Genomic DNA, 14,846 nt, shown 5'->3' with positions numbered 1-14,846 from the left:
ATCAGGCTTTTATGGCTCAAACAGTATGACAGTTTTATTCAGATGCCAAAATTAAGTGAGAATATAGAATTTGAAACAGTTTCTGATATTTAGCCTATATGATGGAAATGTATGAATAAACATTCCTCAAAAGCCTGTTGGAACATATTTGATCAATTTTACCATGATATTATCTAAATAATAATATAATAAAGTAAACCTAAGTTGATGCAAATTTTATAATGTCACTAAAAGGCCTTTTACTTTAAAAGTATAAACTATCAATCAGAACCAACGACATGTAGAAGATCGTGTGCAGTTTTATATCATTTTGATAATTAAGAGGTCTTAAATTTGTGTATCAGTTACAGTAGGGTTAAAAAGACAACATGTTTTTGGCTTTTATATTGTCAGTGCACCAGAGCAAATGCAAATTATTAAAATATTATTTCGAAAATATTTACTTTGTAATAAGCTGACAGTCTTTTTGAGTCTGAGTACTGTTAGCTTCTAAACAAAAGAGACACAATTTACCTGACTTTTATTGGTACAGTATTTTTCAATATTGTTCCAAAATCAGCTTTGCCTTAAAACTCCGTTGAGCAAGCCGAAGGCAACAGTGAGCCAGAAGCACTCCATACAACACTACAAACTATTCTTGAAAGTATGTAGATTGTAAGCAAGCTAGGAGAAACAGTCACTTTCAAAATGGAAAAGAACAGCTTGGAAAGTCTGCAAAACATCTCCTTTTGTATTTCACAGAAGAAGGAAATTCATACAGGTTCAGAAAGACATGAGGGTGAGTAAAATAAGATAGAATTAAATGTTTTGGGTGAACTATTTCTTTTCGATTCTATTCAACAGTTTCAGAGACAATATTGTATCCCCAAGCCAATTCAGTCAGTAATGCCTACTGTCTGTGTCCATACCCCTCTGATTGCTGACTGCAGTCCCATTTTAACTGTGCAACCTGGACACTGTGATTGAGTCATTCATCAGTCTTGCTGGCAGTTAAGGGATGATGTGATTTACAAATCGCTTGTGCAATGTTTTCTATTAGAGTGGCTGAGGCGATTAATGCTAAGTGGTCCTAGTCCTGTGTGGCAGATTGTCTGTACACAGATTACGAAGTGAATTGCTCAGGATTTAATAGAGCTGAATAAGATAAATATATCTTGCAGTATGATGCACATTGCTAGACTGGTGACATTTACCCTTTTTGGTTGCAAAACAATGATGTAACCGACAGTTACTGCAAAAAATAACTACATGGAGTCTGCTGAAAATGTATATATTCAGAACATAACATACATTTCTATTATTATTTGATTTCTCTTAATAGTTTTTCTTTATAGGTCCACGTGTAATACAAGTATGTTTTTGTGCTAAAACCCATGTTATTTAAGTTTTTGATAACCTTTTTACATTTAAATTAGACACCCTCTGTGTTGTCTTGCGCTTGTCAAATATAATTTTTTATAATTTTGGAATAAAGTTTAATTACACTGTGATTTTTAATTGCGTCACACAAACTGTTACTGTCAGACTGGCATAATCAGATATACTGTAAAACTATAACTTCTGATCATTCTGATCTTACTAAGATCGGGATCCTTCAGAAGAATATGCAGAGCTGTAGGTGCTACACGCAGCTAGAAGCAGCATAAGACTTCATCATATTTTAGGGTATGTTTACATGACGATGATGTACTAAAAAAGAAAATGTTTTTTCTTTGCATTTTTTAAGCTTTCATGAACAGACACCAATGCTGTCAAAATGATCCCTGTTCACAAGGATCCACAAAATAGACAAAAAAAACTGTATTAAAAACACAGTAGTTGGCAATGTCACTTTGTAAAGAAACACTATGCCTGTTCACATACTTATAGACTGAATGCATGCGCATGTCGTCACTGTTTTCACAAATTCACTTTTGATGATAACTGTATCATTTTCAAAAACTTGCACCATTTTAAGTTGAAAATGGTGTCTTGTAAATGCCCCCTTAGTCTCATCTTTATTTCTTCTGAAAATAAACAGCATCTGTCCAGCTTTCTCCTCTTTATCTCTGTGAATGGACTTAAGTCAGAAGTCAGTAAATAATGCTCTTAGTTCAGTAAATGTTCTTACTGGACTAGGCAAGTATTCTGTTCTTGAAGTCCCAGTGTGTCTTTTATCTCAAAAGATCCGGGTAAATTTGATACCTTATAACCCTTTTTAACAAAATCATCTTGTGCTGAATGATCAAATTACTCCGTAAATGTCTATGTTCTGTCTGGCATCTGGCATTCGCCTCAAATCGCCATTTGCATGTATTTGTTTTAGGTTCTGAATTTTGAATAGCCTCGCTGCATGTCTCCATCTCTGATCTGCATTCAGCAAGCACATCACACAAACTGTGCATCTTCAATTAGTTTCCTCCCTGTGTTGCAGGATTCTAGGCAAGAATCGAGCCTTAGAACTTAATGCCCGTCAACTTTCTCCCAGCGCCAATTTGTCAGTAGGAGGACTTTCTAAAATAGAGCCATTCATATTCCCATAACTCTTTCTCTCTTTGGCAGTAATAGTGCAGCCATTGTTTGACTGGAAATATTTCTATTTTACTTTGTCTGGCCTGTTATATTGTCTGCTGCCCTGATGTGAGCATGTGGGAGGGTGTCAATGATCTTACTCCAGTGTAAAAGCACTCATGCTGCTTTATGTAAGAGATTTTAAGAGTGGCAATTTAATTAGTGCAGCTGCAAGCTGATGGACAGCCACTCTTGCATGGGCTTTGGTCTGAATCTGACAAGGTGAGAGAGCAAGATGGGTGTAAAATGCTTATGAGACAGCTGAGAATTGATAGTGAAAAACAGACTATATAACAGATTATATACAAAAAAAAGGGTGTAGGATTTACTGATTTACTACTTTAATGATTTTCACTTAAAATGTGCTAGTAAATTTCACAAATTATTACAAAGAGATGGCATACAAAACAAAAAAAAAATCACCATGCAATTTTGACGTAATAAGACTGAAAGAGCATTTTCTTGTAAAACATACTCCAATAATCTTTGAAGAAATCATTTTTGCCAGTCTAGTCATTTTTACCCACTGCTAGGTTTGATTTGAGCAGATAAGTAATGTGTTTGGTTATATTAAAGGAATCTGCTGGGCTCAATACAATCTGAGCTCAATCAAAGGGGCCTTATGATGCGATTTCAATTTTTCCTTTCTCTTTGGAGTGTTACAAGCTCTTGGTGCATAAAGAAGATCTGTAAAGTTGCAAAGACTAAAGTCACAAATCCAAAGAGATATTCTTTATAAAAGTTAAGACTCGTCCACGCCCCACTGAAACGGTTCGTTCTAACACGCCCCCCCCATGTCTACGTCACAATGTGGGAAGATTTGCATAACACCGCCCAAATGTTCACGTAAAGAAAGAAGGCGTAACTTTGATTCTTGCTGTAGTATTTTTGTCACTGCTGCCATGTTATGGAGTCGCTGTGTGTTTCCTTGAGAAAGCGAAACTACTTTGTTTGGCCTTTCAAAAGAGGACACAACTAGAAATCAGTGGTTAAGTTGTATTTACAACACTGTTCCAGAACAGTTCAACCCAAATATTCAGATGTGTGCAGCAGATTTTATGGAGGACTGTTTCCTGATCCTGGGAGAGTTGACTACAATGCCGGCTGTTCTGACTCACAGCCTGTAAGTAAGTTTTTCATATGTAAAGAGTTTGCCACTGATGATTCAAACACGAGTTTTGAGCAGTGTAGAGTAGCACTTGTTGTTTGTCATTTGTCCAATCACAAATGCAGACATGGTTTTATGTTTACGTGGCGTGATACAATGCAACTCGTAAAAAGAGTATAAGTCAGCGGTTCTCAATTCCAGTCCTCGCACCCCCTGCTCTGCACATTTTGTATGTTTCTCTTAACACTCCAGATGTGTGTTCTATTCGAACGTAAGTGCCCTGCGAAGTGGACATCACAGGATATTCCACCATGATTCCAGTTCGAAGCGAACGCGTATGTTCCATTCAAAGTGCAACGAAGCAATGAACACTGTGTAGGGACCATGTCAATGGGAACACAGTTCATGCACGGAGCTCACTTCTGACAAGCTTTGGAATCGAGAACCGCTGGTATTGTCATTATAATCATAATTATGTCCCCACTGGATGCAACAAATGCCTAGTTTGTAATGGGTTTTATTGGTTTTGTCTGGTTGTGCTGGGAGATCACAGTATGCTAAGGGACGTAACATTTCCATCACACGCTCGAGGTATTCGGCCAATCACAACGCAATGGACAGCTGGCCAATCAAAGCACACCTCACTTTTCAGAACGATGAGCTTTTGAAAAATCTACGCATTTCAGAAAGGCGGGGCATAGAGGAAAAACAATTAAGGTACATTATATGGAAAATAATGTGTTCTTTGGAACTTAAACTGCATAAACACATTTCATTACACCAAATACACAAAATAATGTTCTTTTTAGCAGCATCATATGAGCCATTTAACAGTATTTTTGGCAAAATTTTGATTACTACAACAATTCATTTAAACTCCTCCTTACATTTAAAAAGCAGCAAACATCTGTCTACAATTATGAGACACTTACACAGGGTTTAAAAGCAGAAATGTGAACCTCATTATATCATAAACGTATTCTTAACGTATACGTATAACTTTACACAGTAAAGGATTGTAATCAAAATTATTTCACAAATGCTGTCAGTTGACCTTACCTTGTATGAACTCCGAAAATTCCTTTATTACCACCTGCAGGTCAATGTCAGACAATATTCCATCTGCTGATAAAATACATGATAAGTTAAGTCTGCGATGTTATAGGCTTCAAGTTACTGTTTTGCAACCTCAAGGTGTGGTCATATTCATTAAACTTCATGAGCAAAAAGGTCCTATGTCTATTGTCATTTGCATAGCAATGTATGAAGCGCAGCTCACACAGAAGTCACATTCAAACCAAACAGCTTTCTGTTAGTCAATGAGGCGAATTCACATAAAAACACAATTGTTTTTGCCCTCACATGAAACTCTCAGTTGCACATTACTAATAAAATGACTGGATTTTACCCACAAAATTTTGCAGAGCAAAACTAAACATGCCTGCACCTTCAGAAACAAAACAGGCAAAAATAAAACTAGGTTTTTACATTTTATGATAAATGTTTGTTCCTTAACCCAAAATATGAGGAATGGCAATAGTGACACTTGCTTTAACAAACATGACTAAGAAGAGCACACAAGCAGGCCATGTTTGACATATCCAAATATCACAATGATGTGCTCTTTGGTTTGTTTTCTAAGACATGTCAAAGCAACATATACGCTTCCATTCATCATGAATCAGACAACAACATCTGCCTCTGCTGTGCTAAACGGGGGAAAACTAACAAAAGCAAGCTGTCTCTCAAGCACGCATGTGTTAGCTAACAGCAGCCGTCTTGTATCTGCCCCCTTCAAGCCACTTTCATCTCTCGATACGCTATCCTTGTACCGAACACGGCTCGGTTTGAAAGGCGTCCTACAGGGACGTGGTGTCATGTTCCAAAACTTCCTGACAGCCACATGACTAGATGCTGTTTTCTTGAGGAAACTGCAGATACACTGAATGAACCTTAGTATAATAAGGCACTGGATAACACTGAATAATAAGGCAGTTCTTCCTTTGACTCTTCCACTCAAAACAAGCTGAAATCAGGCGTGGAGAAAAAAGGTGACATCTTTGCTATAGGCCACAGATTAAACTGTGTCCTCACTTGTTGCTTGACACCACATCATACAATTGTGCGCCATTCAGTATTTAATTGAAAATGCCTCTTAAATCCTTGAATATGAATAGGATTTGAATTGAGGTATTAAACAGGATGCAGAACAGTAAGTCATATTTAGGGAGTAAAATTATGAATTTCATACAAATTAATACATTTGCTATTGTCTTTATTTTTAATTTAATCATTAATTAATTAAATTATTTGATATATATATATATATATATATATATATATATATATATATATATATATATATATATATATATATATATATAGTATACTTATTAATTAATTCAGTTAATTATTATATTACATAATTTCTTGAACAATGGTCAAAGATCAAATCCCAAAGCCTTTATAGAGATAAATTACATTTTTATTTTAAATATTTTTGTATTCTATGTTATCAGGTTTAATCTTTCAGAAATTATATGAATATACTTTATAAATATACACTTTAAACTTTATTGAGGTTGTTCATTGTGTTGATAGTATTTAGTATATTTATTTTAAACCTAAAAAAAAATGCATTACATTAAAAAAACATAATTAGTCAAAAGTAATTCACGTTTATGTTTTCTCACACAACTAATTCATTTTATTGCACTGTGTGACTATATTAATTTTTTTTTTGAACTGAGTAAATTCCTCATCCTGTCATTCCAGTTGATTCTGTGGGACTTGGCCAATTTGAATTTGAATTTTTTTAATTGTGAAATTTGCTCAACCCTGACCTACATACAGACCTACAATAACACATCAGAGAAAAATGAATCAGAGTGTTTCTGCTCATGCGAGCTACTATACTCATTCACACAACCTTAGTCTCCTCTCTCTACTTCTCTCCTTCTGTTTGCTCTCGAATCTGCGCATCCATTCAGAAATCAAATCATTCTCATCAGGAAAGCTTCCCAGCGCACTCTGTTAATCGGAGTTTTTTCCAGCAGAATGTTTTCCAGAGGCTGTGTCCCATATGGCCATGAGAGCATAATCTCCCTGTGGCCTCTTTCTCTCTGGCTTTAAGCCCTCCATCCATCCCATTATTTTTTCACTGCACATCTGTCCGCAGCTGGAGGTACTGACAGAGCAATCCATCAGTGTTGTTATTTCTAAAACCAACCTGCACTTGCAAGCTTGAAACATCTGAATTTTCTTAAAGGAATAGTTGACCTGAAAATCAAAATTCTGTCTTCAATTTACTCATGAGCAAAGTAGTCTTATCTAACCATGAATCAGTCTATGAAAAGGGTTATAGTACACCTCTGCTGATGGCTGTTACAATACTTGTGAGGCCTAAATAATGAGCAAAGTTCATTCTAACAATACCATTATGAAAGAATGTAATAAACTAGAGAAGAGCTGCCAAAGACTTGTCTAGTGCTCGTAATTACTTTGTGCAGACACCAAACCATATGAAATACAGGGCTTGCATTCACACTGCAGAGAGCAAATTAGTGGTAAGAGCCACACTGTCTAGTGCTTTAGCTGCTGCTGTCAGTTCACTGCGAGGATCATAGGTCGTGCGTGGGATTTGCTTCTGCATAATTTAAGCATGCGTTTAACCCTAAGATGCTAAGGTTCAGGACTAGAGCTCTTGAGTATATTCATGAAGATTAATCTAAACCCCCTTCAGGATGATTCTGATCACTACTGCTGTATGAGCAGGGAAGATCTAATACAACATTCTTGTCATGTTATTTAAAGCGTATAGCCTACTCTTTTTTAAAAAAGCGTTTAAATACTTAGTCCTGTTTAGTTAATTTGTTTAAATAATATAGCTTCAATGTCATTTATCCTGAATGTACCATTTACCGATCAAGAAAGAGTTTGTAATAGTTTGTAGTACAATAACTAACTAGCTCACCTTACAACCAAAACATTAGCTTTTAAAACCACTAGATGGCGATGTTTAATAAATACATGTAATTTAGCAAGAAAGAGTTAACTGTAAGGTAGTTTGTAAAAAAAAAAAAAAATCTACACAAACAAACAAAAAAAAAACACAACAAAAAAAACATCACCAACAACAACTTGCATTTAAAAAAAAAAAAATCTACACACAGACACACAAAAAAACAGTGTTTTACATAATGCAACATTTGATGCGGTGGCTGGCGTTGTTCATTTCAATCGACTACAAAGCAGGCTCTGCGCTCTCATTGCCATCACAAAAATAAAAAGAGTAGCAAAAGTAAAAATGAGTTTTTCCCTTGACGTGTAAAAACTCTGCTGTGTCGTAAACTGTCCCAGGGTGACTCTCTACTTCAATCACATGTGGAATGTGTGCATGCTGTGAGAAATTTCAACTTACAAATACGAATGTTAATATGAAAAGAACTCACACCGACAAATCCTACCTTTTAAACAACCGAATAATGAATCCGGTGAATTGTAACTTGTCCCTAATTGGAGAAATTGGAAGTGTTACAACTGTTACAACCATCCCCGGTCTCCCCCTACATTTTAAACAACCGAGTTATTTATTGTTCAACAAACATTAGAAATTCTTATGCACGATCAACAAGCTTAAGGAAATTTACAATCAAATTCTAAACGTAACGTGCAGACTACATCTCAATCCGATTTACATCCCATTCCGAATCGTCCTCTACACATGGTAAATAATCCCGTTCCCCTCCCAACCACTCCCATCATCCGCACGGGATCCAATCCGCGCTCACTCGCTCTCTCCGCCGCTACAGTGCGCGCTCTGATGCCGCAGCTCCAGTCTCTCTCTCTCTATCTCTCTCTCTCTCTCTGATAATAACACAGCACAGTCATGGCGACAATGACAGTCCATCCGCTCACCCTAGAGCGAGGTGAGTACTGCCAAACGCACGGTCTCCTGGAGCTAACTTTAAGCATGTGCGCTATTCGTTTGTCCGATTTTTGCATTATTGGATTTGGCTCATCATGGGTTATTGGTGTTTTGGTGATGCTGCCTTCTCGGTTCGACTTGTGTCCGTAAGGTATGATGATGATGATGATGACGGTGATGCACAGAACACGCTCTGTGCGTCAGGATCCACTAGTGCGTGTGATATTAATGGGATCTGTATTCGGTTTATTTTAATAAAGCACTTTAGACACTCGTTTCATACATAGCCTACACTTTGCTGATGCACACAGCAGCGCGCAGTGTATTTTCTTTATTTTGTCCTTATTTCACTTTACGGAAGACTGTATAACTTCTCAGTGTGCGAAACTGAATTCGAGACTGGGCTGTTTTATAGACTTTAATATAATAAAACCGGATTATAACGAATTTACGCTCGAATAATCTACTGTACGCGCGATATGCTTCCTACACACATTCTTACATTATACAGCTTAAAGAAGAAATGTCTGAAGTCATGTGGACAAAAGCTTGCCTTTTTGATATTATCACCTTGTCGTGGCTTGATTTATTATCAGCGGTCAGTGACCTGTCATCAATGTGGGCCATTGCACGCGCTTAAATCACTAGCAAATTAATTGCGTTTCATTTATATATGGTTATACAGCAGGTCAAATAGTAGCATATGGAAACTCAAAGCATTTAAAGCGTCCCCCAAGCAAAGCGATGGAGATATTTTTAGAGAAATGAGACACCTCTGGCATGCGCGCACGACGCGCTGTGGATACGTGGAAACTGTATATTGCTTCAAAACTAGTAGCGACGTCCGATTGGTGAACGATTAATTGTTTTGAGTCGGATCTTTACATGAATCAATTGAACCGACTCACAAACACTGCCTGAACGAATCGTTCACGAATCTATCCGAGCGGTTCTCCACATATGACTCGTTGAACCATGAACCAATGAGTGAACTGATAGTAGGAGAATACGGAGTGAACTGATTATATATGCAAAATGAGTCGGAACTTAAGTAATAGCCAAAATGTAAAAACATACTGTTTTTATGAATAGACTGTATGACAGTTTTATCAACACGTACAGAACAGCACAACGTTTTAATCCAACAGAAACAAGTGAAAGTTTATTATTTTAAATAATTAATAATAATAATAATAATAATAATAATGAACTGAATAAAGCATGCCTACATAATATGCCTTTATTGGAACATTTTAAAAGCACATAATACACCACACCAGATTGTCAAGTCATGATGACATAAAGGAATACCTAAATTAGTATCTGTTTTCTCTTAACTAAAAACTAGACTTATAATTAAAGACCCCTTTTGCACTAACCAATGCAATCATGACATTGGCGACCCATTCAACCAATCAGAATGCTTATAGGAATGCTGTTTGTCACATCACTCAGTATGGTTTGTTTTGTTTGATTTGTATGTTGTCCAGTGTAACAGATCACATACTTAGAGCCAGGAATACATCATGCATTGGATTGTAATATCGGATTAAACTGTGTTCGTTTGATTTGTATTTTCTTGTAGATTTCATATGGTCTCTTGGCCAAGTAAACACATCTTTACACTGCTGGGTCTATGGGGGATTTAGCTACCCCAAAATTTTGCCCGACGGCCCACGGAGCACACTTTTGAAAATGACCATCTACATTTTACACTAGAAAAGTATACTGGAGAAACTACAAAGGGGCCTCCAGAAGCAACCTCCAGAAGCAACCTCCAGAAGCAATTAAATTTAAGTGGAAACAGATTTATTTTGGTGACATATTTTGAGCATTGCCAGAAACCCAAAGTAATTGTTATGCTTAATGATAGCAGACTTAAACAGACAGATTTATGACAGCAGAAATCCAAAACACCACAGGCCTCACGTTATTCAGTATCTCTTGCAATAAGCCATAGCATTGCTATGCTTGAAGTTATACAGGCATAGTGAGGAGCCTGAATTGTAGCTATAATTTGATCACAGAGAAAATAACCTTGTGTGTCCCTTCTTTTTGGGTGCGGTCGGTTAACTGAAGGCTGCAAGATTTTCCTGCTATTGTATTTAAATAACAGATGTTAAAAGATAAGAACCACTTGCTGTGAGAGTATTGAGTGTGTATTCAGGACATGTGGAGGTGTCACTTATGTACAATATGAAAGGCTAAACTAGCAAACTAAAATCAATAAGATGCTTTGTCAACATGTGTACAGCATGGACTCATAGTCCTATAAGAAACTCTAACCGAGATCTTAGATAAGGATGGAATGCTTGGGTTTGGAAAACAGAACTGTACTAGTCTTATCCTGAAGGAGAGATTGAAAACAGGGAATATAGGAATTTTGGAGCACTAAAACCTGATAAGGGTGCTCCTCTGGATTGCTTCATTCAAAGGATGGATGGGTCATACGGAGCTACGCAACTTTTCCTGGTGGGTCGGTTCACTTGTGGGCCAAATGTCAAATCCAAATTTATTTACAAAGTAAAAGCTTAGTAAAGGGAGAAAAAAAGATTTGACAAAAGTATTGACACATTTTTTAAATACTGCTGCATCCAAATATGCCTAATTCCTGACTAAAAAGCTTTGTGAATTTGGTATTTTTTTCATGTCATTACATTGAGCATAAGAAAAAAAATTGGAAAAATAATATTTTTGAAAAATTATATTTTATTCATATGTTATGCTAAGTCCTCTGTAGAGGACACCAGGACTTAGGTTTTTTAAAAAAAATAACATGACATGAATAGACATGAAAAGGCAAAAACAATGGGATTTTAAAAAAAAACACCAATCAATTTTTAGGCTTCAAGATTTTTTTTATACCAAACTTTGTATAAGGATGATTCTCTATGTTATAAAAGATATAACAAAATGATTTGATATACCATTTATTACAATTTCCATAAACTGGTTTTCCCATTTAACACAATGTTATCTATACACTGTACCTTATTTGCATATTAATGTGCTGTTGAGACAGCATGTTGAAAAAATAACTGTAATAATGGGAGTAATAATTGGCCAGATTTTCATAATAGTATCTAATACCTCATAAGAATATTGATATATAATTTATTTTCCTATTCATTTGTTGTGTCTCCTAACATGCATAATAAACATGTTTTAAGTCCTGGTGTCCTCTACAGTGGACATGTATGAATCAATATCATATTTTGGTTTGAAACCCCATAACATTTTCCTTGAGATTGATTTATGACAAACAATTTGAAAATTAATCAGATTTAAATGATAATTACAAAATCATATTTCATGTACAATTTGATCACTAAATTAATGTCAGCTATTTTTAAAGACCAAGCAGAGGGAGTGGTCATGGAGAAACTTCCAAACATTTGGTATCTCTGAAAAGCCCTGAATGTGCTCTGTACAGGACATTCAGACTTAAAACTGTGTTTAAATGCAGACATCACAACTAAAGTCTTCCTGGACAAAGCCATCATGTTATGCTAATACTGCTGAATTAATTCCTTATAAGTGAAGTTAATCAAATCAGTAAAAACACAAATATAAATGCAATCAAATGTGCCTCCAATTCCTAGTTTACTGAAAATGTCAATGAAATTATGTGGGATGCAAACAAGGTTCTCAATGAATTGCACTGTATGACATATTCCTCTCCAACAATTGTTTAACAGCTTTTCCTCTGCAATGTAAAAGCATTATTTTTGAACTAGATAATACAGTAGGTGATCGTTTTTATTAGGCTGACAGGGGTGCTGGGCTGTTTTTAGGTCACGTGCCATCCTTGCCTCATTCTACTAATGCATTAGCCTAGCACAAAATGGATTTATTTGTGTTCAACTGCTTGGAATTCTCATGTCATATTGATTTTGGTCTGAAGTCCTCTTTTTCTATACAGAAAGACAAAATTTGTCTGAGTACTTTGCTAAATTAAACATTAAGTGTTCTTCTTTGACATATACTTGAATTTGAACACATTTCTCTTGGAAGATATTCAGAGGAAATCGATCCGAAACAATATCAAGACTCAAAGCTATTCACTATTGCCAACTATAAGATGGTTATACGACTTGTATAAAGTACTGTTGAATTATATTGCATAAAACAGCAGTGATATAATCTTTCCTCTAGGCAAAAGTGTTTCTGAACACTTTCTGTCCACTTTAGTCTGTCCATTCGAAGATAAAAGCCCAGACCAGCCCGAGAATGAGATCAAGGGATCATATCTAAGGCTATTTTTATCCGAACAAGACCGTCTGTGTCACCAGTAATTGTGTGTATAAAAAAGAGAGGGTCTAGAAAGACAGACAGTGGTATCAGTCAGACATCAGGGGACAAACGCTCTGTGAGGTCATTTGTGCGGGACTTGCATAAATCACCGTCCAAGCTATTATACTGCGAGGTGATTTATGTGCCCTTTGCAGTCAGGAATGTTACAGTTGGGCCAATTACTGATAATTCACAGGGTTTGATAAAGTTAGGTCCTGGGATATGAGCCGGACACCAGAGAAGGGTACTGCTTTAGCTCCTGCTGTTTTGGCAGGCCTGCTATCCGGAGACCAGCGTTTTCCTCAGGCTTCCCTGGCCCGTAAAGAATGGCCGTCTGAATCTGGAAAGTGGCAGATGGCTAGCACTCTCTCAGGCAATTCATTCTGGCATGTAAAATGGCGAAGACAATGTGATCCTCAGGAAAATAGTTCTGTCAGAAATGTGTGGAACATTGTGTAGAAGTGTCTTGGCTGACCATGTAGTCAGTCCTGAAAGCTTTTTTATCCACTCTAGCTATAACTGAGTATATAATAGGAACCAAAAATTGTAATGTAATGGATGACAACAGGATAATTAGGGAGAAAAAAAAAGTTTATAGACAACATGAAATCAAAACAGACCCTGTTTACTTTTATTCAATACATGTTCGTGGTCTTATCGTGCCCAGCATCAAAATGTAATTTGCTCTGCCTCTGAAACAACTGTCCATTTTGATTGTTAAGACCAGTTATAATACAGGGCTGTTAATCGCTTGAATCTGATTGGCTGATAAACGCCCTTAGGTGTTCAGTTATTTTCAGGGAAATGCACGACTAAAGTAGTTCCAGGCAAGTCTTGACCACGTCACATTTCCGTATCACTGCACCAAATGATTTCAGTGATTCCAAAGGCCCTTAAAGCCTACAACAACTGATTAATAGAACAAAGTCCCTGCTCTACTCGGTCTTTTTTCTTTTTTGATAATCTGTTACACCTGGACGTAAGTCACAATACGAAAAAAACAAACAATGTCGCTACTTCTGTTTCATGGCGACTTGTGTATGGAAAATCCATGTTTTAATCAATTCCTGATAAAGAAAATTCCAGCTCTACATTAATTTGCCATATTTCCTGTAGTGAAACAGGACATACAACAAATTACAGATGTAAACTAGGTTGCAAATGGCATTTCATGCTGATTTCAAACCAATCTATTCTCTTTGTATATACAGTATAATCCTCTGTAAACCTGTTTTTCTATTAACTTCATACTTTCTTGTTTGGTACAACTTGGTTTTTTTCTTCCATGTTACACTGTGTTCTATTTAAAGTCAAAAAATGACATGTAAAGAAGAAAAATTGGGCTCCTGTTAGCTTTGCAGGTGTTCAGTTGTCAACAAGGATGTCTCCTGGCATACTGCACACATAAATGATGCTATCCAATGCTAACATTTGCAGGTGTATGGAGATTAGAGAGGTTCATGTAGCTTGTTTTATGCAGCTGTTGCTATACAGGATTTATATTCATGTACTGTAAAGTGGGAACTTTCACTCTCTGATATCATTAACTTTGTGAATCTCTTCTTGTGATGTCATACGCCTGTATATCAGTGGATCACAGTTGCAGATTGAGGTTGGAAACTGCTGGAGTAAGACGCTGGAATTTCCAACTCTCAGAGCTGAATGGAACTATTACTGTGAAATTTACCATGAGACCCCTCAACTCTGTGCAGTTAGGTTACATATGCAAATTATATTGCACTATAGACAGAGCAGATTATATGACAGCAGGGAAATACTCATTCATATGCACACAGTGCCCAGTCACACCCTCAACTGTGCCTTTAACACAGAAAAATCATTTGCTGTGGACTCAGTCCTCGATATTGAATTGTGGGCATGCGATGTGTACGCTTGCCACAATCTTGCCACGGAGATTGATGTCCTTGTTATTAAATCCTGTCTAGAAAAGGAAACCTCCACAGTGCT

At 36.5% G+C, this 14,846-nt stretch overlaps 1 protein-coding gene across 2 annotated transcripts in view; it reads left to right on the top strand.

Moving 5' to 3' along the window:
• Window positions 1-8,432: 8,432 nt before the first annotated feature.
• Window positions 8,433-14,846, top strand: part of LOC109076562 (protein lin-7 homolog A) — a 37,712-nt gene continuing 31,298 nt past the window's right edge. For both annotated transcript variants that reach the window (XM_042742436.1, XM_042742446.1), the window contains exon 1: window positions 8,433-8,586. In XM_042742436.1, the coding sequence (XP_042598370.1) occupies window positions 8,547-8,586 (40 nt within the window). In that variant the 5' untranslated portion in view covers window positions 8,433-8,546. The remainder of the gene's footprint in view (window positions 8,587-14,846) is intronic.

The sequence above is a fragment of the Cyprinus carpio genome, chromosome A4 (genome assembly GCF_018340385.1).
Source record: "Cyprinus carpio isolate SPL01 chromosome A4, ASM1834038v1, whole genome shotgun sequence".
Lineage (NCBI taxonomy): Eukaryota > Metazoa > Chordata > Actinopteri > Cypriniformes > Cyprinidae > Cyprinus > Cyprinus carpio.
This window is presented reverse-complemented; position numbering and strand designations above follow the sequence as displayed.